The following is a 24,142-nucleotide window of genomic DNA, read 5'->3' on the forward strand; positions in this document are numbered from 1 at the left end:
GGAGGTGTTTCCACGTGCTGCTGATGTCCATAAGGACTCGAACATATACTTGCTTACATAGAGATGCTTTCCTGAAGCAGAGTTGTCACTCTTTTCTACAGGTACCACAGGATGCCCTCCCTTATTCTGCTTCATGTAACTGGTACTAGAATGATCATTTCCTGATAAATGAAGGCACTTAATCAGTCCTCTTCCCCTTGGAAGAAGGACTTTTGGGGATATTGTTATATCATTTAAAATAATATTTTGGAATTTAAGTTTACATTGCTTTATTTTTCACTTGAGGTGACTGTATATAAATATTTTCCTCTATTTTATCATTGCTGATAAAGTAAGCCTACGGTATACAGACAAATAATTTGCCTTTGATGTATTGAAACTGTGAGATATAAAGTAGACTTCTCTCTTGTGTCCATGTTCCTGACTATAACTCTGTTCCTCTGTGTTTTTATAAGTTGGAATAAATGTTGCTTACGGGCAACACAGAGCCTGCAAGCTTCCCAATAATTTTTATGTAATTGAAATCAAGCAACCCTAGTGAAGGATCTCACATATGTATAATGATATATGTATATGTACAAACTTTAGAAAGAAATAAACCAAATGTATTTCATCTTCTGCAGTTGAATGTTTTTTCTTGGAGCCCCTACCGTTGCTTCCTACAAGTAAGACCATGAAGGTGGCTTTACCAGCTCATACAGCAGCCTCTGGCTGTCCTGCTCAGGGAAGATACAGACCAATTAGCTGGTGCAGCCCTTTCCCCCGTGCACCCTTCTGACTGCTGGCAGTCAGCAGTTTCAAAGTTTCCTGAGCTGGAGGGTGCACGTACTGTCTGCCTCACAGAAATGCAGTCTGGACCTGAATACCTCTGCCAGGGCAGAAGCCAGTGTGGCCCCACACAAATATATAGCAAACACTCCTTACCGAAGGAAGCACGGGGAGGCATGCAACTGGGGTAACCGATGGAGCCGGTGCTACTGCATGCACACTAGTCCTGTGTGAGGGCAGCTGGAGTGTCTCTCTTCCTTTTGCACCGCTGCAAGAGGGCTGTTACAGGGTGTGTAGCCTGCAGAGTTACCCCCACTTATCTGTGAAGAGACGCCCAGAAGATAATTAACTGATTAAAAATGGGTTTGCCAGCACATGGGTTGGAAGAGGGATGCTGCAGCAAACAGCTGTTTAGAAATGATTGGGAGTTGACCTCAAAATGTTTATGAGGTAGGTAGTTTGAGGGCAGTGTCAAGGTTGGGAATTGCTGTTGGCCTGACGGATGGGAAGCAAGGACCCATGAGAGGCAGAAATGTCGGACACTGAAGAGAAAAGGGGAATGGAGAAAGACAGAGGTGGGAGTGGGCAAGAAACGATGGCTATCCAAAGTGAGAGGAAACGGGCTGTACAACACACAGAAAGCAAACAGCTGTGTGCTTGCAGTTCTTGGGGTGGACATGGGAAGATAGGATACTGTGTGGAGAGTGAGTAACAGGGCAAATGAAGAGGACGTGTCCCATACCAGATGGGGCATGGAGAAGCTTTACAACAGGGCTGGGAGCTTGTATATAGAGACAATAGTAGGGAAGACATGTTTTTTCTTACCAAGATCTCTGTGAATGTTTGACCATCTTGAGATGATTGTTTCTTTCTATTTTTACCTCCTAGAGACTCAGCATGTTGCCTTTAGATGAGTGGCAAGACCTCAAGCACTTGAGATAGTTATGCTCTTTTTTTTCACACTATGCCATGGGATTTTTGCATTGCTGTTCCATCCTGGTTACTTCAAAGCACTCAGGGTTTTTGGTTCCAATGCATACTCCTGGATTAGTACATCTTTTATGAAAAGACTAAACAAAGTGGTGCTGAGGACGCGTAGGAATATTTTACAAAGATGTATTAAATGCCTCCTCTAAGCCCAAATGAATGTTTTAATTGTGTCTGAATGTTAATGTCACTGCCGCTCACCACATCTTTTCCTATTTTGTCTTCCTAGCTGACAGAGTCAACACTGAGCATTTTCTGGTGATCCCTTTCCTCCTAGAATCATTAGTCACGTCACGTTGCTCACAATGCGTTAAAGTAGAACAAAATGACAGAACAGGTGCAAAGTGAAAGACAGATGCATTTATATTCTCTTCATTGTCCATTTTCAGTTCAAGCTTCCAAGTACAGAATATAATTATCAAGGGAGCCTGAAAGGGCTAGCTTGTGTATGCAGGTGAAACCTCCACAGTCCACAGAAGCTACTCATCGCTTTGGCTATTTATAAATAATGTAGCATGAGAGAGTGACTTAGGCCAAAAGTAAAGTACAACTTGGTCCGAAATTGTCATGGGTATCTCTAGATTAGAAATGAGAAGAAAGTTCTTACCCAGCAGAGCACTGATGTACTGCAGTGGCCGTCAAAATGGCAAGGAAAGGACAAAAATACCCAGTAGGTCTTAAGGTGCAGCTTGAAGGGGAATGATATGATGATGACCCAGGTTTTTGTCTGCCAGGCCATCGCATGTTCCAGCTCTTTCTTTCCATGTTTGCTGCTAAATCAATGTTTCTCAAAAGAAATGATGCCAGCTGCAATACTAGCCCTTTATCCCAGAAAAAGGGTCATCCTAGAAAACATGAACTACTGCACAACAGCTAGGCACCATGACAGGTTTGCTGTCATGGTCATGTTCATTTTAGGGCTTCTCTTCTTGTCCCATTCCACAGCTACTCTTTGGGTGGATCAGGTACATAGATGATGTGGATCTTTGTTTTGCTGGTCTGTTCTTGACAATAAGACGCAAAGACAAGGAGCTTAACTGGGATGAGGTGGAGGAATCAAGGCTAAGTAGGCTGATTTGCCTCAGAGAATGTGTAAGGTAATGTGTTGCTATTATGAACTGGAAATTTGTGGGGAGGTTTTGGCCCCCTGTATCCAGGCAGGTTGTATCAGTAATACTGTATAAGGCTGAGATTGCCCCAGTAACAACTTTGGAAACACCAGACTTTGATACAGATATTGTTGAATTGGGCCAGCAAGTTAAAAATAATGAGGGATGTGTTGTGTCTTAGGGAGGAGCTTGGGCAGAGAAAGGGAGGTACAAGGGTGGCAAAAAGGTTATTCCAGAAATAGAAACAATGATGAATAAGGTAGAAAATCAGGTAAAGAACAAAGGATGGGGGAATCTACTGAAAGCAAGAGTGCAGGTGCCTAGAGACAACAGTGATGCTGACTTGCAAGCCCAAGCCAGCGGGACTCCCTGTTGGGCTTTCCATGAGGTCTGTGGCTGAAAAACTCGGTATGAGTGGGTGGGCTGCAGAGGGACACATTTCCACACTGGTGATAGGTCATGTAGGGAGGGAAAGGTGGTGGATTTGTAAGTGAATAGTAGATGTGTATGATTCATAAGATTTAAGACTGTTAGATTAACAGTTTTATAATTGTGTGTAAGAAGGTGGAAAATAGTATAATTACAGATTAGCAATAGCGGTGTGTTTATTTGATAATCAGTATATTGATTACTCAATAGATTGACCAGTTTCTTAGTAATGTGTTGCTTAATCACCAAACACTGTAGTTTCCTAAATCAGTTACGTCTTGATCTCGCAATCTAAATGGAGGGAGCTGCTTCCTGAAATAACAGTTACATGGGGAGAAAGGCTCGAGGACAGTTCCGACCTAGTCTTGCTTCAGCCACAACAAGTTTAATGCCTTAGACAACTGCAAGGATGTTTGTAGGAATATTTGAAAATATTTGAATTATGCAGGAGCTCTGCCAGTGACCACAAGCTAAAAAGGATGAGTCTTGAGAATGCAAAAATAACAGTAAAAAGGACATATTGGGAAAACAAGGTCTGTAAATTAAAATCTCAGGGACAGAGTTTTATAGCGCACAAGCATCGTGTTTTCTCAAAGAACAAACACTACTTGTCTGCATGTGTAAAGGCACTGGTGGGCCTTTATCTGTGTAGTCTTGAAATGTAGGTGAAATGTGCTGTACAGATGGCTAGAAGACTGCAGAACAAAGCAGAATATAGCACCGGGGACTGAAAACTCTTTGGAAAAGAAGATGGCAAGGAGGGTTTGCTCAAGGGGAGAGCAACCAGGAACTGTTTGAAAGCCGGAGGCAAGAAGAAATCTGAACAAGACTGTAAAGAAAAAGCATGGGAAGCAACTGAACAGTACACAGATTCAGTTATCACTTGGAAAAGGCAATCCATTAATAAGAAAGAAGCAGCCACCTGTGAAAGTTGCCTAACGCCCCCCTTTGTCCAAGTGCTCTTTTGGTGAAAAGTTCTCATTCCCCCATTGTTTGCAGAGGCACTTTGAACACTGTCAGGGCTGCCATGGGGTCAGGAGAGCGTGCTGTGTGCTGGCCTTCAGGGAAACCTGCTCAGAGTTAGCAGAGATAAATATTCCCTCCTGTGCTTTGTAGCTTGGAAGACAGCAGCATCCCTGGGTCTGTGCGCTGTCTGCTGGATGGGGACTGGCTTTGCTGGAAAGGGCAGAAAAAAACCCTGCAAAACCAAGCTGAATCCTGTTTTCCCCTCACCACTATACAGAGATTGTTCAAATTATGTGGGTTTGGATGGGTGGGTGGCTGTTTTTTCCCTTCCCCCCCCCCCCCCCCCAAGTGTCTTTGTTCAGCCAGAAATCATCTTTCTGATCTGCCTCACCTTTTGACACTGAGCTCTCAAAGTGCACAGTAGAGATGCTCTGTCACCTCTTTGGGAATGTGATTATTTTTAGTCAGCTTGAGCAACCTTCCCCTCTCTGCCCAGGTGTCCAGCGTAAAAAAACACACTTTCTCTTTTCAGGGTAATAATTCCAACCAGGACTTGTTAACCAAGACATGTGTCTCTGGACACTTGTTGTGGGTACAGTCTTCAGCATTGACACATGCCCTGTCATTTGAGAAGTGGTTTTGATCGAGGTGATGATGGGGATGCTGCTGTGAGGGTGGGTGTGGAGAATGCTCCTGTCAAGCCAGAGGTGCATGTGTGATACCCAGCTCTTGGTGCACAGTGCTTCCTTTCTTTTCCCATCCCATCCGATCCCATCCCATCCCATCCCATCCCGTCCCATCCCATCCAGGGCTGAACTGTGCTGTGCACCCCATAAGAACAAGTACTGAGACTGGGGTGGGTAGGGCCAGGGCCATTACCAGCATAATTACCAGAGTAATAAAGACACCAGTTACTGCACCCTTAGCTTCTCCCAAAGAGATGCTCACCGTGGCAGGAAGTAGCAGTGGGCTGTACCTGGGGTGGGAATACTCTCCATGTCTGGGCTAAAACATCCTGCTGGGACAGTTTTGTGGGGGCCTTGCAGCCAGCCAATGATAGCAAGCACGGTGTAAAACCCGAGTCCCTATTACCACAGCCATACCCACGCTGCGTTTCTCAGGCAACTGCGGTGTGGGCGGCAGTTAGAGGTTGTAATTGTTTCGAGGGAAAAAAAAAAGCCCATACACACACACACACACACACAAAAAAAAAAAAAAAGAAGTGCTCTTGCTGTTTAGCTGCAATTTCTGACTGCACTTTAGACAAATTGTCAGAATCCGCATTCCTGTTGGCAGGGAGCCAGGCTCCCCGGCATGCTGATTAAACTGTGTGTGGGCAAAATGTAGGCAGATGATGGGGACCCGGTACATTGAAACCTTGGAGAGCTTTGTTTGCCTTTGCTGCTGCTTTCTTTTTCTCTCCAAACTCCTTGCAGGCTAGTTTTCTGACCATCCCTCGTTGGGTCTGTTTTGGGGCCTGAATCTCCAACCTTGGGAGCTGAGAAGAACCATGAAGCCACAGAGGCAGCTGCTCAAGGTGGATAACCCCCAGCTGCTTGTTCACCTGCAGGTGAGCAGGTAACCCTCTGAATGCAGTGAAGGTACTGGAGAGACCAAAAATGTTGGGCCACAGCAATATAAAGGGAATTTTTACAGGTGGATGGGAAGCCCTTTTCTGTGAAGGGCTCAGCCAGCCAGCAAGGCACATGCTCCTGGTCCAGCTTCAGCCTCAGCCTCCCCGGGAGCTCCATCTGTGACGGCTCCTCTGAGGAGCGTGGCTTTGCTTCGGTGAGCTGCGCTGCCCTTCTCCAGCCTGGGGCACTGGGCTCCCTCTGGCTGACACCACAGGCAGTTGCCCAGGAAGCACTGGAGCAGAAGAGTTTGAGACATCGGCTTTCTAGTCAATCTGCTGCTTAAATCTCACAGCCATAGCATTTCCATTGCCTTGTGTGTGAAGGCTGGGGATCGTTGCACCGTTCCCAGGATATGTATCTGCCTGTCATGGTGGGCACCCTTGGTTTATACTGACTTGCTTGTTCACTAACTTTTCATTTGGTCTCTCATAATTTCTCTTAGGGCTTGTCAGCACACAGTCAGGAAGGTAAGATGAGTTGACCGACCTTTGGAGCCACAGCACGCATTGGGTGGAGACAATTTTCAGGGATGTAATGGCTGAGCTCCACTGTGACTCAAGGTGGCTCCACTTCCATATGAGAGCTGATGCCACCACAAAGGGCTTGACTGGATAGCTACACCTCAGCTGAGGTAACTCTGCTTTAAAATGGGTGAGCTGCACAGCACTGAACACCTGTGTGGGCATCCTGCTTCAGAGGGAGGGTGGCCTCCATGCAGCCTAGCTTCCAGAGTGAGGCAAGCTGAATCCCTTTTTTAAATCTGAACATGCAAGCTGAGTCCCTTTTAAAATACCACAGCAATTTGATTCACATCTTTAGCTAATTCCTCTTGAACTTTCTAAGAGATCTGGCACAAACAAGTCCCTAGAGGTATTTTGCAGCCCTCTGGGCTCTTGCTGCGCTTGTGATTCATCAGATGTGTCTTGATGTTTAGCTCAGTGTGCAGTCTGACTGACGGGGCCTCCTTGCCAAGTGTTAGGAGCTGCAGAAGTCCTGCAGGGGCTCACATGTGCCAACCGTGCAGTCTGGGGCTCAGCCTCTCATGATTACAGAGAAAGGTACAGTTCTCTAGGTCGGAGCTACCTGGAGGCTGAGGTGCCGGCTGCAGCACCCCCCTGCTGTGATCTGCCTCTGTGCCCAGGAGCCAGGGAGGTTTCACCCTCAGCTTCCCCAGGAGCATACTAAGGCCAGAGCTGCATGTGTGCACACCAGTTCTACCTATATTATTTAAACTGCAGAGTCTCCAAGGCAGGGGCTTCGGCCATGTACATTCAATAGAAATAAATATTAATCCTTATGGTTTGCAAACTGCTTGGCTTTCAGAAACTGGTATGACTTTAATGCAAAACACAAAAGGCCTGGCATGGTGTTTTATGAGCCCTGGGGGCAGTTTAACTTGTTTGAATGTGTACTTGGCTTTGAGTCACAGATGTGATCAATCAAAGGAGCAGTCTTTTCCCTCTGACTCACCAAGGCTGATTCCTTGAATTTGAGGGGTTTAAATATCCACTTGATTCAAGCATTAATGAGTTTGACTTGAAAAATTCTGGATGCTGAAACCACGGTGGAGGCAACTGACCCCAGCTCCGGCAAGGTCAAGGAAAGATCACTCAGGTGCTAAAGTCACCAGGTATCTACTGGCTTTCATCAGCTGAGAACTGAGCTTTGTGGGCAACGAACTGTGGATTCACTGGGGTGCCAAACCTAGAAAACTTCTCCTGTAAATTTGCTCTGATCCATCTCTCATCTAAATGGCTTTAAAAAAATGAAGAAAACCAAATCCACTCCCATGTAATTGGATTTTCAGGTTTGTCATTCAACTCCTGGGAATCCTGATTTTGCTAAAGGACATTAAAATGAGAAGGGAGAAAAAAAAAAAAAAACAACCATGCCCCTCCTTGTCCATTCAGGTTCCTCCTGTTGAAGTACATTTTTTTATTCCACATTTCCTCAGCAGGTATGCCTTGAGGCCTGGTGAGTTTCTGCAGTCCTTGCATTGTCCCACCTTGAATGGTGGAATGCTACTACAGTTATTGCTGCTTCTCTTTTGGCTGTGATGGGTGTGAGAAAACACCAAATTTGTTTGGCTGCTGGTATTACTTGTAGCATTGTCTCAATGGAGTATGTCACCCCTTGTTTATCTGTGCCCCTCAGTGCTTCTTTTATCGTTGTGCTCACTGACCACATCAGATTGTATCCTCTCCCCATGCTATTGCCCTCTAGGTGGAAAATGGAGCACAAAAAGCCTAAACAACTCAGTCACCCAGGAATTTCTGAGCACGTATGGAAGGTGAATTCCCCTCTCCCAGAAGAGGCAGTGTATTACTTTGTGTCACACTCCTTTTTTAGCTGCCTTGAATGCTTTGGTAGCTTCACCTCCTTTATGAAGATCATCCCTTCTTGGTCTTATCCTTCATTCTTACTCTCAGCTTGTTTAGTTCTGAATTGCCATTAGAGAAAACTTTGCAACTGGCTGAATCTCTGCAATTACGACTAACACCTCTAGCATATGTGCTGCTCTCTTAGCTCAGTGCAGAACCCCTGTTTCAGACCAAGCAGTAGAACTGGACAGATGTATTTGTGGTCATTTGTGCTACAGTCATTACCTGAGTTCAGGGTATGCTAAGCAATGTGTAAGCCTCCCACGCCTCCAAATGGTGGCTTTGATCCAAAGGTTTATACCCAAGCTGAAATTCAGAGGTACGAGGTTTATTGGACATTTTGCCATTAAATGCTAATAGGGTCAGGATGCACTGGCTGGCTGCAGAGCATGAAGATTAGCAGACAAAATAGTAAGGAAAGACAGATAAACAAAGATGAAGAAACAGGCACGCTGTGGCCATTTGCCCCTGGTCAGAACATAGTTACTCTTAACTGTTCTTGAAGCTGTTGTTATGCACAATAAACAAAAATAGGGGCTGCTTGGATTGAGGGTGGAGGTTAGCTCTGCCCTGGCAGTGGCTTCCATCCTGCCAGGTGAGAAAAGGAAAGCACAACTTCACACAAATCTAAACACTAGCCCGTTTTCCTGCTCAAGCACAGGATAAATTATACAGCATTGGCCAAGTCTCCTTATTAATTTCACTCTGTAAGCAATCATAAAACATTTAGTTTCAATATGAAATATTCAAGTTCTTCTCTGATTGTTTTTGAATTCTTTATGTATAATTTAAAGAATTCACTAACACAGAAATTATTAAACATGGTTATGTCAGATTAAAACAAAGGTAAAGGGAAGGGACAAGGATACTGAAAACTGAAGGATTTGCCAAAACTATAACAAAGTATTTTGAGTGCAAGATTTTTCCTTGGCTAAAGAAAACAAGAAATAGTTCCAGATTTTAAGGCTAGAAATGACCTTGTTGATAATGTGCTACAGCCATCGCTGCTCAGTCTGCAAAGCACTGGATAGGGTTATTATTACTGGCACTAAGCTGTCATCACACCAGATGAGTTGCCTGACTTTGCTGTGAGCTTTAGTGCAGTGAGTCCCAGCTTTTGCAAAGGGTGCTCCAGAAAACATTGCCTTGTGGTTCCCACACATTTGAGCTAGGAAAGCCCTGATGGAAAGATTTCAAGGGATCCACCTTGTGCCTAGGTAAACTGCTTTTCACTTGAAAAAAATGTGCCATGCTTGCTGTGACGTTGTATCCCCAACATGTGCTGTGTATCCATAAGGTATTTGTACTGTTGTCAAAAACACAAGAACACCAACAGGATTAAAGTGCATTGTTCTTATCTCTCCCGGTGCTATACACTTACTGGCTGTCTACGTGTGTCCCCAGGCTGCCTCCCTGGAAAGTGGAGGATGGCGAGATGGGGGTGCAGAGGGAGAGCTTTCAAGTGGAAAGCCCCTGTTGCTCCTTCATGGAGCTGAGCTATGTCTGAAACCCACCAACTTTTCCAAGTCAGATTTCCTCTCTGACTCCTTCCAAAAGGCCACTGCCCCCAGCTCTGTGCATGCATGCCCCCAAGAACATCCATGTCCTGTGTGCTTCTGCTGCCCCACAGCATGCCAGTGTGTAGTGCTCTGCTCCGAAACCCTGAGCTGCAAGCGAGTGCAGCACCTCTTTGCTGCCACGCTCCTCACTGTTTGCCTGCTGACTTTCCTGGCTACCTGGACTCTCTCTGCTGCTGCACGGCTGCTATGCTGTCTCACCAAGATGTTGTCTGGTCTCATCTGAGCCCAGATTATTGGAGTACATCCTTCTTGATTCTCCAGCTATCAGTCCCCAGATTGCTCCCTGTTAGCTCTGCCACTAGTGGCAGCTGCCCACTAGTAGCAGCTGCCCTGAGCTGCTCAGGGCTGTTGGGAAATCTCCCCCATCCTCAGCTGGCAGGCAGGGAGGGGGTGTGTGACCTGCACCATGCACAGAGCACAGCAAGTCCCCTGCCAGGCGCCTGCTTGCGATGCTTTGCTGGAGGAGTCAGAGGGGTCAGAGCAGCAGTGAGCAATGCTCCCCAGAGGCAGCGGACGAGCTCACGTCCTGTCTGGGTGGCTGCACGGGCCTGTCTGGCATGGCAGGGATGAGGCATTGGTGGCTGTGGCTATGCATGCCCTTGGGGACGGAAGGAAAAAGGCGGGAGCCCCATAAACATGCCAGAGCAGAGCTCAAAATGTGCTGCCAGCATGCAAAAACCCCTGTCACAGCCCAAAGGACAGTAGCGGTCTGGGAGAAAGGCAAGGGAAATCTGCCGTGGGAGGGCTTGAAAGGCAGAATGGGCTTAAGGGCTGAGAAGTGGGGAAGAGCTGAAACTCAGTGCTGTAAAGAGCTCTGGCTCAGAGGAGCCTGGCAAATGGTGCTGGCTGTCAGAGGATGAGGGGGTGAGCAGCAGGGGAGGCTCACGAAGAGCGCGGGGGCAAGGGCAACCAAGAGCTACATGGGAGAAACACCGTCATCTCCGTCCCTTGCCCCAAGCTGTGGCCTCGAGGTCTTTTGCTGGTGTCAGTGTCAGCAAATCATGAATCATTACTCAGAGCCCAGAAACAGATCCTGCATCACTTCAAGCTTCCCGCCTGATTGTCTGAGTTGTGCTGCAGGGTGGTGATGGGGTTGGCAAGATAAGAGAGGGGGTAGAACTTGCGAGATGGAGCTTGACGTTCCTCTTTGGCCAAAAAAAGTTGCTGCTATGATTATTCACCCTTTCCAAGGCTATTAGTGGGGTGTAGGCGTATAGGGTTTCAAGAAAAGTGTTATCCATTTAAAAGCCAGATAAAAAAATCAGCAACCAGCTATGTTTCTGAATAGAAATACAAATTTCTGGAGAGCCAAACACCTATTTATTATTACTGAGAAGCCAAGTACTTCTGAAAAACCTGGCTCTTTGTTGCTACTTGTAGTTTCAAATCTGATGCAGTTGCAGGTGGGGACAGTTCAGTGGTGGGAGCTTTCACATGGATTAGTAGCACAATAGGCGCAGGAGCAGAGGGAACAGTTTGTGCATTGCATCACAGCAGCTAAGAAAGGCATATGTGAAATATCACCCTCCCATCAGCCACGCAGGCATACATCTCAATTCTTTCTTCTCCAACTGGCTCCCGCTTCAGGGGGCAATGAGGAATGGAGCACTGTGTTGGGAATGCAATCACTGATTGCAGAGGAAAGGGCAGTCCTTGGTGAAGTGGTTATCATTCAAGCCTTGTGCCTGCTCCAGAAGAGCCAGGACTTAACATTCTTCCTGAGCAAAGGGAAAGGAAGGATGGAGTGGGGCAAACCACTGTGCATTTTAAACAGCTTTGATTCTGAGTTGGAGTTTTATGTTAAACACCATGATTCATCTCTATTTATTTTGTTAAGCAGTGAGCAAGCAGAAAGTCTAGCAGCTGAAATGATGTGCCTGAAAGACTCCTGGCAGGCAATCCATCAAACAAGTATTGATTAGTACTGCCACAGGAGCCATTTTGCACAGTAAGACCTTTATTCTTTACTCTGACAAATGCTCACTTAGATGTAAATTAGCTGAAGGTGTCCTTCTCTCACACCGTAGGGCTGAACTGGGAATGGAGATTTGCTCTCCTAAGAGCAGAAGTGTGGAAAGCATAGCAAAAGCCATGAGGAAAAAAATATGGCTAAGATTCCAGGGCTCCAGGAGGTGTTTTTTCCTTTTAAAAAACGAGGAAAGAAGATAAACATGAAAATTCCCCCAAGGGAGACAGCATGGTATAACTGAAAAGTCCTCTAGTGGGCTGAAATGGCCAAACAGAGCCTTGCTAGTAACAGTGCTACTGAACAGCCTAGCCTTGCTCACCTCCCGTGCAGCGTAATGTGAAGGATATCAAAGCTGAGAAAGGTACACTGGAGGTGCTATTATATCATTTAGTCTTGCATTACAGGTGGAAACTTCCCTGCATTGCCCCAATAGTGTGCATGTCAGTGCAATGGATGAGCCAAGCTTTGCTCTCCCAGAAGGGATCTAAAGATGCTGCCCTTGATACCTCCCACCAAATGGTTAATTCCTCCTTAATTTTATAAATATTTCTAAACTCAGTGTAAATATCTGACTTCAATTTCCAGCCATGGTTCCCATTGTACCTTTCTCTGCTTGATTAAACAGCCTTTCAGGATCCAGAATTTTCTCTCCCGCAGAGGTGCTTTTGCACTGCAGTCATGGCCTATTTCGTTACTTCTTGAAGAGCTAAACACATTGAGCTCTCCAATTCTCTCAGTACTGGGCATCTGCTCTGATCCTAGCCTCAAATGCCCATTTTAGTTTTCTCAATATGTCCCTACTCATGGGCGTTTCAAGTACCATTACAGGACAGTGTGCTCAGACACAGTATTACACCTTTGGTTTCCTTCATGTGGGGTGCAGAAACACAATCACGCTACTTGTCCTGCCCCTTGCCTCTGCAGAGACTTTGCAGAGGCACTGCTCATAATACCTGGTGCTAATAGCCAGAACAGAGCGTTTCATTTTTTCTGGGCCCCACGGTGGTCTCTGGATGAATTTGCTCAGGATGGATGACCTGTTGGACTTCAAGCTCTCTGAGCTTCTTTTTGCCCTCGGCTATGAAAATGGATGGTGATGTTATCTCTGCTGGCACCATGTTGAACTAATTGTTCACTGTTTTCCCCAAAGAACTGAGGTATGCAGATCTCCTTCTTGCATCATAACTGAAACCTTCTCTCAGACTCATGAAAAATACATGGTGGTGAAACAATCTGTATAAGCCCATGCTTGGCTGTAAAGGCTGGATGAGAGGCACCTTGCCAGTTGTACCTGGAGAGATCTCTACATGCATGATTTTCAGTCTCTCTGTGGGCAACGTACCCTTGATAGCTTGCAGCTAATGCCATCTCCCTCCTAGAATTAATTAGGTGTTGCCAGATTGACAGCGAGTTCCTGAACTGGGCAGGACTGCAGACAATCACAGTAGGTGCTGCGCTCAGTCTGTCGGCAGCTCAACACACCCATAAACATCAACCCAACAAGGCGGTATATTGAAAAGCCTCACAGATGAACAGGAGTTAGTAGGCTGTTGAGTACAACAGCTGGGCAGAGGTAGTATCTGGAGAATGTCCTGGGTTTTCGTCCCCATAATGCTACAATGAAGCAGACAGTGCTTAAATGTCTGCAGCTTGCGGCTAAATGCTGACAAAAGTCACTGCCTGCCCTGGGGATGGGTGCATGGCACGTAAATCGCCTCAGGGCCTGGATGGTGACTCTGCGTGGAGGGCTCTGCTGCAGCTCAGCTGAGCAACAGCCCTGCTCGGTTGCGACGTGGGCAGTGAAAAGCGGGAGTCTTTCTGCTCCTCTTCCCCCTGCATCCCGGGAGAGCTTTTGACTCTTTCTCAGATGTAATGCTGTCTCCATTGCTCATGGAGGTCTTGGTCCAAGGCTCCTCCTGTATTGTACTACTTTAGTTCTCATCCTGGCAATGTGCAAACACCTTGCTAAACTGCAATCTCTGCACGATACGGATTTAGTTTAGGTTTAGGTGACTTAAGATATTACTGTAGTCAGATGCCCAGTCCATCTCTTGGAAAGATGTTACTGGACCTGAAATGAAGCAGTACATCCATATTTCATCTGAGCATGGTTCAGCTTGCACCACCAATGCACCTGAAGTTGCATTAATGCAACTAGGCTATGAGGTACACATCCTATCATGTCCCAGAGTGTTAGATCATGCAGGAAATAATGTGGCAGAGAAGGAAAATGAACCAGTATCTTCCAAACCATTGCCTAAATCCACTTTCTGTCTTGGAGAAAATATTGTATGACAATGCTTTGGCTGCATTGATTCTGAACGACTTCAAGTCCTTTGGCTTCAATGCAGTTTTAGCCCTGGCCAAAGCTAAAACTGTATAGAGACTGTGCCTAAATGCATTTCAAACTGAAGCTGGTGTGAAATATAACAATCTTAGCAAAGGTGTGACTTGTACTCTTTCGGATTTTATGGTTTTTGTTTGTTTGTTAATTTTCTTTTTCCTTTGCAACTAATTATTTCAGGAACAGGTGGTAGGGGAGAGGGTGAATGCATCTATAGAGACGTGTTCAATATCTCAGTCATTTAAAGAGCAATTAGTTGTAATCTCTTCTAATTTATTAACTTGTGCAGGTTCTGATATCACAAAATATTAATAAAAGCTGGACAGGGAATTCAACAGCAACAAACTATCTGTATGCATTTAATTGAGTGTTCAGCTTATTAAATTGTAGTGATAGTACAATTTGAAGACACTCCACTGTGTAAACTGATGTGACCTCACCTATTTTACTCTGTGTTTATAGTCATTGGGGCCTCTCAGTACTTCCGTTCTTGGGGAACATATTTACCTCACTGCTTGGGTATTGGTTTCTCCTATTAGGGGCAGGCAGAAAAATCATGGAGAAGCACAGGGCAGGATCCAACCTGGGCACTGGAAGAGGAAGACCTGTAACTATGAACCATCCGTGTCAAATTCCATCATTAATTTTGCAGGAAAGGGGTCAGAAGGGACATCTGCAGTCAGACGTACACACCAGCTGCAGGGACTGACAGCAGCTGGTGGGGTCTCATGCACCACACGCTGCTCTGCTTTGCCTCCATGGTGCTACCTCTTCACCACTGCTCTGTGCCTTTCTTTGCTATATGCATTTCTGCAACACCTCATTTTTTTTCCTGCTATGTGGGGATGTCAGCAACCATTAGCAAGATGCTGTACAGCTGGTTCTTCTATACAGTCTAAAATGCATCAGGAAGGATTTTCCAAGGACCTAGCAGCACCTTTACTGATTTTTCTAGCTGTACAATTGGCCAGCCCACAAAAATGGGGGGGGGGGGGGGGAGCAACACAAAAGATGGAGCAGCCCTTAAAGATATATGATTATACGTTTCACTAGCAGTGCCATTCAGGCTGTGAGCTCTCAGTGCTCTCCGTATGGAGACATTTTAGGAAGCAAGACCCCACACCTGGTGGTGATAGTGCATCATCTGCTGCCTTAGTCCAGCTGATTTAGGCATCTCTGACAATGTTTCCCTGCTGCTGACAGCGACAGAAGGCAATGGGACCCAGAGGTGGCCACCCGAAGGGCTTGTTGGGAGCAAGGAAGTCCAGTGTGCTGTGGCCAGTGCTGATGAGCCTCTGACGGAGAGGGACACACGCAGGCCCGTCCTCTTGGGAGCTGGCAGGCACTGCTCTGCTCTGCTCTGTGTTCGCCTCTGCAACAGCCTGGTCGCAGCCCCAGGGTCACTGCAACCCCTTTCCCTGTCTGTCTCCAGCTGTCTTGGGTGTTTGCAAGCTGCATGCTGCTGCCTGCCTCTGTTTGAGCCTGGGGCAGAGACAGAGGGTATGGCTGAGCAGCACGAATATCCCTTGTTGTCATCCACCTGCTGAAAGCCCTGCTCTGTGATGATACTGAATGAAGGAGACAGAGAGCAGCATCTCCTGGGAGATGGGAAATAGACAAGGAAGAAGCCGCCTTTCTAGACCTGACACTCATTCTCTTGCATTAAAAACTGGCCAGATATCTGTGTGTTTTCACCCAGCCATGTAGGCAGAAGCGAGAGGTAGGAATGCAGGAGCTGGCCAAGACTGATGGTACACTGAGCCTTATGTCTGACTCCAGCTGCGACAAGAAGCAAGTGCTGCAAAAGAAGGTGTAAGACTCCTCCACTGGTTTGTAGCTCGGTCAGAGATTCCTGGAGTCTGCAAGGCCGGCCCTGGGCTGTGCCACACTTCCACTGCCACCGTGCTCCTTCTCTCCTGCAGCACTTGTCCAGAGAAGCCCAGGAGCACAGCAGAGGCAGTAAACTTTGTCTCTTTTAGCTTGTGCAGCAAGTGTGACTGCCAATGCCTTCAGCAGGACCCATCCTGGTACTATGCCCACATACTTTGTGTATGATGTCCCTCCTACAACTCGACTATCCCTGCCCTGGGGCACAAAGGAGGACAGGAAAGGAAACCTTGGCGAACCAAGAGGAAAGCCCTTCTTGGGTGCAGCCAGGGACACAGAGCTGGCTCTGGGATGAGTGCCTGGGGCAACACCTGTGCTTGCAAGAACAGGGGCTGACAACATGGCTACAGCTACTCTTTACAGGGTCAGGGAAAGGCAGGCTGGTGGCTGCTGAAGGGAAAGCAGGGGGGTCTTCCCTCCCAGGGCTTTTGGTGAGATGCCAGCTCTGGCATCCTCCTTTTCCCTGCCAGGGGACACAGCTGACCTTCTCTGGCCTGGCTCCTGGTAGTGGTCTCTCAGGGTTTTGCTTCCCCTGCTCCTTGGAGGCCAGCATAATCTCTGAAGCAGGAGGAGGCTTTGCAGATGCAGATACATCACTCTCATGACTTCAGAGGGAGCAGGGCTGGGAAATAATCAACACCCTGGAAATGTTTGCCACTGGTGCATTAACTCCTGTGTAAGTGCTTACCTCAGTGCACTCAACCTCTGGAGACGGGATGGGGGAACCCACACAAACAGTGGTAGTCGCCTCAAGAATATCCTGTACTATGGACTTCCTTAGTTTCGTTACAGGCTTTGTTATTTCTCTTTGTGTGTTTTAAGCCTATTATTTGCCAATGTTTCCGCATCCATGTGTTATTATGAGAGCGGAATTACCCAGCTGCCCATCCACCAAGCCACTCAGTATTTGAGGCATAGCCTTAAATTTCCATTTATGACTTCTCCTTCTGAAATGAAGTCCTGATCCTTCAGTCCCTGAAGCCGCATGAGATTCTTGCCTTCCTCAGAGGCTTTTCCTACACCCAGTTTGCACTCACCCACAAATATTGCTAGGCAAGGGTGTAATTTCACCTAATCACTGCATGTTCACCTTCTGGGGAAGTTCCGCGGCTGCCATGGCATGCAGGCTGCACATTAACACCAGGTCTAGTTGCTGCTTTCCCCACTATTCATTCTCAAATGGTGAAAGCAAGTGAGTCAGCTGCTAAATGTTTCCTACAGAGCTTAACCGAGTAACACTTGTGCGGAGAAAAGCTCCTGTTTGCCTCCACCTCGCTTTCAGCTGCAAAAGACCATCTGAAGAACAGTGACAGCCTTCTCCTTTATGATCTTTCCATCGCACCTACCCACTAGAGTAGTTAAATCTTCCATTTTGGTGCCAGTAGGTGGCATTGCTTACTCTCTTAAATGCCTGAAAGCTAAGCAAAACATTCGGCCTTGCCTTTAGAAGTGCCCTGTTGGAAAGTCTCACAACCTTTCCCAATACTGTAACAGCATCCAAATCCAGTGTCTAAATTTAGGCTGGAAATTAGTCTGGTTTCTAACCACCAGAGAAATGAAGTTATGTGAGCACTTCCCTACTGGAATTACAGGGGCAGAAAAACTAGGTAGTTTTATGCTGTAACATGATAAATTTGTGAACAGGGTGGCATGGTGTCATTACCTGTGATATTAAAGAACTGCAGTCTGTGACCTTGTCATTTCTACAGTGGTGAGCTAATGCAGTCTGCTCAATGGAGCTGGGCCACTGGCAATTACAGCACCATCTTGTGCTGAGTTGCAACCATGGTTGCAATCATGTTGTGTCACTCCATGGCACAGGCTGCCAAAGATGTGGCTGTGCCATCTCTCTTCCCAATGCATAGACATTTCCTGTCCTGGAAATAAAGCACATGGGACACCATCTCTCTGTCATAAAAAGACTGGAGAGAGTTTTCCAAGTGGATGTTGAAAGTTCCTGGGTTTGGCACTGCGAATGCAACTTTGCTGAGAATCAGCACTCCAGGAAAGGGAACTTGGCAGGCGAGGGACAGCTATGGTGTCATCACAGGAGACAATTGTCTACAGCCTGCTGGGAGAGGAGGGGCATATGAGGAGAAAGGCAAGCAGCACAAAGGCAATTGGAAGTCTAAAAGTGGTGAACCCCCTCCAACGTTGTCCAGCATCCAGGAAAAAATACACAGACACATACATGACTCCAGGGAAAACCTCAGGGTCTCTTGACTCTTTGTGGGCAAAGAGTCTCCTGGAGGACTCTCCCAGCACTCAGCACCACTGGATTAGACTTACGAACAGAGATGTATCCTTGGTCCACTCATGAGGGGACTACTGAAATGGACAGGACACATTAAATGACATGCCCAAGATCACCCTGGACACCTGTCTCTGAAGCAAGGGGCTAACCATCATTCTGCTCATCCTCACTGAGGGAAGTAGAGGTTCAAGCACAACTTTTTATCCAACCATCTCTGTGTCATCACATCCCAGATCAACAGCACAAAGTGTCCCATTGCAACAGCTAATGTGATATGCTTTGAGTGTGATGACGATAGACTGCATGATTTACCTGCTTCCCCTGAGAGAATGCTCTGGGCAGAGGACAGCCTGTACAAAAGCGTTGAGCAGCTCTCTGAAGGACAGCTAGGTCCAAGCCAGCCCTGGACCACTGCAGAGCACAATCATGGAGCATGGGGAAAGTTTTATGAGCTGGTCAAAGCCCATTGTTTTGCTCTCCATCAGGTCAGTCTGCTTCTTGCTGTCAGGATGATATACTGCACATGCTGGTGCTCTAGCTCCAGTACCCACGATGACTCTGCCTTTCTTTGCACAACAGATAGATCACTATTTTCTCAGCTATGCATGGTGCCTGACACAAATATGGAATGCATGTGATGTATCATGCAAACTGCCCATGGCAAAGGCAAGCAGGCTGCTCTTGGCTCTACAGTGATCTCCTACCATGTGCTGTCCCTATCTTCTGATTCGGAAAGGCTTGTTAGAGTGCATGTCTGCTCTTTCAGGAGTTGAAATAGCCCTAATGGACCACGTCCTACATGGTCTCTCCTGTGCAGCTGTGATCCTTGATCTACACCATTGAGATGCCACCCTAGGCCTTGATGGCATAGGAATGGGGCTCATCCAGCATGGGAACCTAAGCCATGTGGAAGACACCCCACCAGTAAGACCTCAGGACACAGACTGTAACTTTAGGCCCTTTCCCTCTTCACCCATACCTGAAAAGTCCTATGTTCTATTTCACACCTCAAACTGCTGACCAGAGCTGATGATTTTGGCCCCTGAACACCAGCTATGCAGCAAAAGCAAGGCCTGGAGAATACATTTCTTTATCAGATGACCATTATTAAATACCTTTCAGTTTGTATCATAATACTCCTTTGTCCCAGACTGAAGACTCCTGAATGAAGAATATAATTAGCATCAGATGATGTTCACTGTGAATTAAAAGACTTTCGATTCCATTGTATATTATTAATTCTATGGCGCCTACTTAGATTACACTTTCATGATTTATTTTTAAATTGCAGCAAAGCACTGGTCTATTCTTCTTGGAAAGTGACGTATGACAAGCTGTGGGATGTTCTCCTGGGTGGAGTCAGATTGCCTTCTCACATAGAGACTTTACCATTTTTGGTTGCAGACTCTTACAGAAAATTTGAGGGTGATTCAGGTTCCTAAATACATGTACCCAGCACCATTTTAGACATTCCTGGGGTATCCGAACCCTCCACCCAGAATAGGCAGATCTGGTCTGGTACCTGCGGGCCTGCAGGGTTCACAGACTATAGACTGCAAGGTACAGGTTTGGTAGCTGGCCCCTTTGTTATGCAATATAGATTGTTTCCTGCATATTCACGTGTCAATGGAAAAATAATGTTGTTCTCTACCACTGCAGGAGTTATGGGGCAATTAGCCTCTTGGGCTAATAGTCAGCTCATCACCTGCTTATTCCATGTCATGCCCAAAGCATCTCAGCCAGAATGGACTTGCATAAGAAGGGAAGAGAGAACAGGAAGGGCTTCTATGGTAGGAAATCATGGGTTAAAATAAACCAGTGAATGTAGAGCTTGTCCACTTTGATAATAAGAAATTACATATGCCTCTCTTTCACTTGTGCAATCAAGGAGCCGCCAGCCAAGTAGAAGGCAATCCATGCTTCAGCAGAGCAATTATTTTTTTTTTTTTTTTTGTAAAAGATGCCTCTGCTTTCTTTTCTTCTGCAGGCAATCCTGCTCCTCCACCTGTGGCCATAATGGCTTTGGCTGCAAAATTTCATAGGTCACAATGACCTGGACTGGCCTGTTCCTTCAATTGAGAGAGTCCTCCAGAGGCAGCAGCAGCACAAAACACATAGTATCTCCTCCTCAGACTTGGCTGGGGCCTTGCTTTTCTGTTGGCAGCCCTTCCTCAGTTCTGCTTTTCATCATACAGGGTATATCATCACTGCCATGATATCCACTCATTGGGACCAAATTAGCCCTGAAGTAGCCTGCTTGGGTACGTATTGTGGCACTGCTGTGGTATCCAAGAGCTGAGAACAGTTCAGCTGCCTGAGCATAGGTGGCTGGTGGACATGGAGGTCCTGGTCCTTGCAGTGGGCCACTCACCCCTATGTGTGCTGCTTCTAGGAGTGTTTCAGGCTCTGTTACAAGAGCCACGTTGGTTGTGTTGACTATGGTATGGGAAGGAGGACAACAACAAAGGAAGAAAATATGACTCCTCACTTGCTCACACTGCACATACCTGTGCGTCTTGACTTCAGAGAAGAAGGATCCTTCCCGAATAATATAAAAATAACTTTTTTAAAGAAAACGACACCGTATTGTCTTTCCTGCTACTCAGGACAAGCAAAGCCTAGGATTCAGTACCAAAATGGATCACCTGTCCAGAAAATTTTGGGAGATTTTGGATGCTGTCACTGACATGGGTGCAGCATGCTACTCTCTGCAAAAGGAGGGCCCTGGTGGAGGAAGTGGCAATGCAAAGCCTCTGAAGGATGACAGTGCTGGAGAGGCATGCTGGCACTTTGCTCTCATGTGGACATCCAGAGGGAATGAGAAGGCATGTAAGCAAGTGTCAGGGTCTTTATTTGTTTCTAAGTGTCTGTAGGGCCTGCAAAGCCCCACCAGGAGAAGGAGGATGTGCCCAGGATATACAGCTCCTTAGGACTGCTCTTGGGGCCTGAAAGCTAAACAAACCACCCAGGAGCACAAGAGGGCGTAAAATGACAAATTGTTCTAACATTGCATGTGTCCCTGAAAGGCCACACAGCTATTGGATTAGCAGCCAACGGATATCTCTTTGTTAATGAGGAGACAAAGTAATAAGCTGGTCAGAACATGCCACAGACAGAGTGGCCTCGTGTTTCCTTGCAGGTCTAGTCAATGAGTCCCAGAGCTCTTTTCTTCTATTTATACCCCATTAGCAAGCTCTTTTCTTCTATTTATACCCCATTAGCAAGCACCGGCGTCGACCTGAGGTGTGCCGGATGTTGCTATTTGTGCTAGGCTGGAACTTGGAGGCGCCGCCTAAGACCACAGTCCTGCTTTCTAGGACTTTCACATCCCAGGCACATAGTGAAAGAGTTTTTCAGCCTCCACGAGGTCCAGTGTTACCTGAGCACAAAACCAGCTACCAGACACCCATCTTCTTATCAAACTGCTCTGTGAGCAGGTTTGAACTGGGTTTCAGGGGTTTTCTCCTCTACTTCAGGAGCAAGTCCTTCCAAGGCCATATCAGTTATTGGTAAGGAGTTGCCATGGCTGTGTTTGGCAAGGAGCTGTGTGCTTTCAGAGCAGTGCAAGAGCGCACATTGAATAGGCCTGTGATTGCTCTTCTCCTAGAAATACCAATTGGCCAAGATGCTCATCTGTGTGGAGCTGTGGACCTCAATGTGTCTCCTGCAGAGTTTGTCAGATGGAAGACCCAAGGGAGGAAATTGAGGCATAGCAAAGTGTTTAGGCTCTTTTGATGGTGTTTGTGGTCCCAGGGTGAGAGAAAGCATTACAAGATCTTTTGTCCATGACAAATGTTATCTGACCTCCATGTGCCAGAATTTTGAGTGACCGATGTGTTTGGGATGAAGTTTGAGATTGGTATTTGCCCTATGCCTTCCTTTCTCCTTTCAGGGATCGTGTCAGATAGTCTTTTAGCACCTCTTTAGGACTGCATAATTGTTTCAGATCTTGGGGGTCACAATTTCTTTAACAGCTCGCCACAAAAAGGTATTGACTCACAGGCCACATCTGTTCCTGCCGGCAGACCTGAAATGCCCATGCCTGAGTGCTGCAGGGGATGCATCTGAGAAAAGATATGAGACAAAGTTACTCCAGATAGTTTTACAATCTCAATATTGAACATGATATCTGAACTGAAGGTAGGAATGGGGATTACTTGCTTTAGGACACGGATTGCTTGCTTCAAATATCTTTAAGACTTAAAATGTGTTTTATCTGCAGTGTAATAAGCTGTCTATGGTCAATTTGCTGATGGTGGGAACCTGATGGCTGAAAGAGAGCTACAGGTTAAAGGTATTGATCATCCCCATTGGAATAAATTCTCCTGCAGCAAGTGACCTTTCCTGAGGCAAAAGCATATTAAGAAATATTTCTGAGCTTCTTAGCTTGCATTTAATTTCAGCAAATAATGAAGAAAATTTAAAATAGCTCAGGACTAGCAATATGTTTCATAATTTGCGTAATACTGTCTTTCTCCTAACTGTACACTAGGGATGAATGGCAGGAGTTTATGTCCTATTGCATAATTAACCAATTCATGCTGTTCTTTCCTGATTTTTCACAACAGTTTGGATACTTCTGTAGCACAATGATGTTCTTCTGTCTGGAGATGTTTATTCCTTCTTTTGCATTTCACTGCTTGTGATACAGATTTATGGGAATACCCCCACCCCCCTTATCTTTAACGTTCTCCGTCTTGTCAGTAGCCCCCAAGAGGCTTTCTCCTTTATCTTTTGTATCTAATGATGTGCACATTGGAGCTGCAAATTCTTTTTCCCTTTTTCAGTATTTCCCCTGCCCTCACCTGATGTACCAGAAATGTCCTTGGGCTCCCTGCCGAGGGCATGGAAAACCAGTAATGGATCTTCCAGAACTGTGTGTATTTTTAACTCTCATGTCTGAAGACCCAACCTGGAACATATAGGAACTCCCATACTTTTCCTGAAGACAGTTCCCTCTGTAATGCCTTGTTGTCTGCTTTTGATACTGTCTACTAATGCCGAGTTCTTCCAGAATAGTTAATGGATTTGGGTGCCCAGTTTAGAAATAAATGGGTGTCAAGTGTTCCTCTAAGAAACTTTGAAATCGCTTGGCCACGGTATGAGATCTGTGTCTTGACATCCTTTTTCAGACAGTGTGAGGTGGGATCACTCTCTGAGTTGGATCAGGCCCTAAAACTGTTTTATTTTCTTGTTCATCAAATCCTGTATGTCATCCAAGAAAAACAACTGGAACTTTCCTCTGGCTAAATTAGCTGAACAGCTCTTAGAGCTTGTGTTTGACTTTCTGGGGGCTGAACTGTATTCTTCAGGGATAAGGAGCAAGGGAAAAAAGTAGGAAGAGTGCCAAAAGTTGGTGGTAGGGACTTGAGTAGGTGGAGCGATAGCAACAGCATTATCTTTGTCCCAGAGAGTTGTTCCCGTTGACTCTCTCAGGGTTTAGAGGGCTGAACATATAAGTGGGAAAGGCTGCAATCCTGGCTGTTTGCCATGGCACTCTGGGGCTTGGAGGGGCTTAAAGTGGTGACTGCTGCCCCTTTACTGGGGGAGAGGGGGCAAAACATGCAAGACATGAGACTTTTAGACTCTCTTTTTCTGCTTATTTCTCAGCAGACCTCACTGTGTGCTGGGTCTTCAGACAACCGAAGTCTTATGAAGGTGTTGTGTTTCCTGTTAGGATGCACCTAAATGCTTCAGCGTGCTAACTCTGTGCTGGATCAGGGCATTTCTGTGTAAGGGCTTAATCCACCTTGGAGGCCCTGCTTGAAATCCATGACAATGTTTCACAGGGAAGATACCAGATAATCAACTTAGTTCCCAACACCCTCTTTCTT

General features: G+C 46.3%; 1 protein-coding gene across 1 annotated transcript in view; it reads left to right on the forward strand.

Moving 5' to 3' along the window:
• Positions 1-613, forward strand: part of PSD3 (pleckstrin and Sec7 domain containing 3) — a 113,271-nt gene extending 112,658 nt beyond the window's left edge. The window contains exon 18 of the mRNA XM_082337181.1: positions 102-613. Coding sequence (XP_082193307.1) covers positions 102-149 — 48 coding nt within the window. The 3' untranslated portion in view covers positions 150-613. The remainder of the gene's footprint in view (positions 1-101) is intronic.
• The last annotated feature ends 23,529 nt before the right edge of the window (positions 614-24,142 follow it).

This window comes from Platalea leucorodia (genome assembly GCF_965183815.1).
Source record: "Platalea leucorodia genome assembly, chromosome: Z".
NCBI lineage: Eukaryota > Metazoa > Chordata > Aves > Pelecaniformes > Threskiornithidae > Platalea > Platalea leucorodia.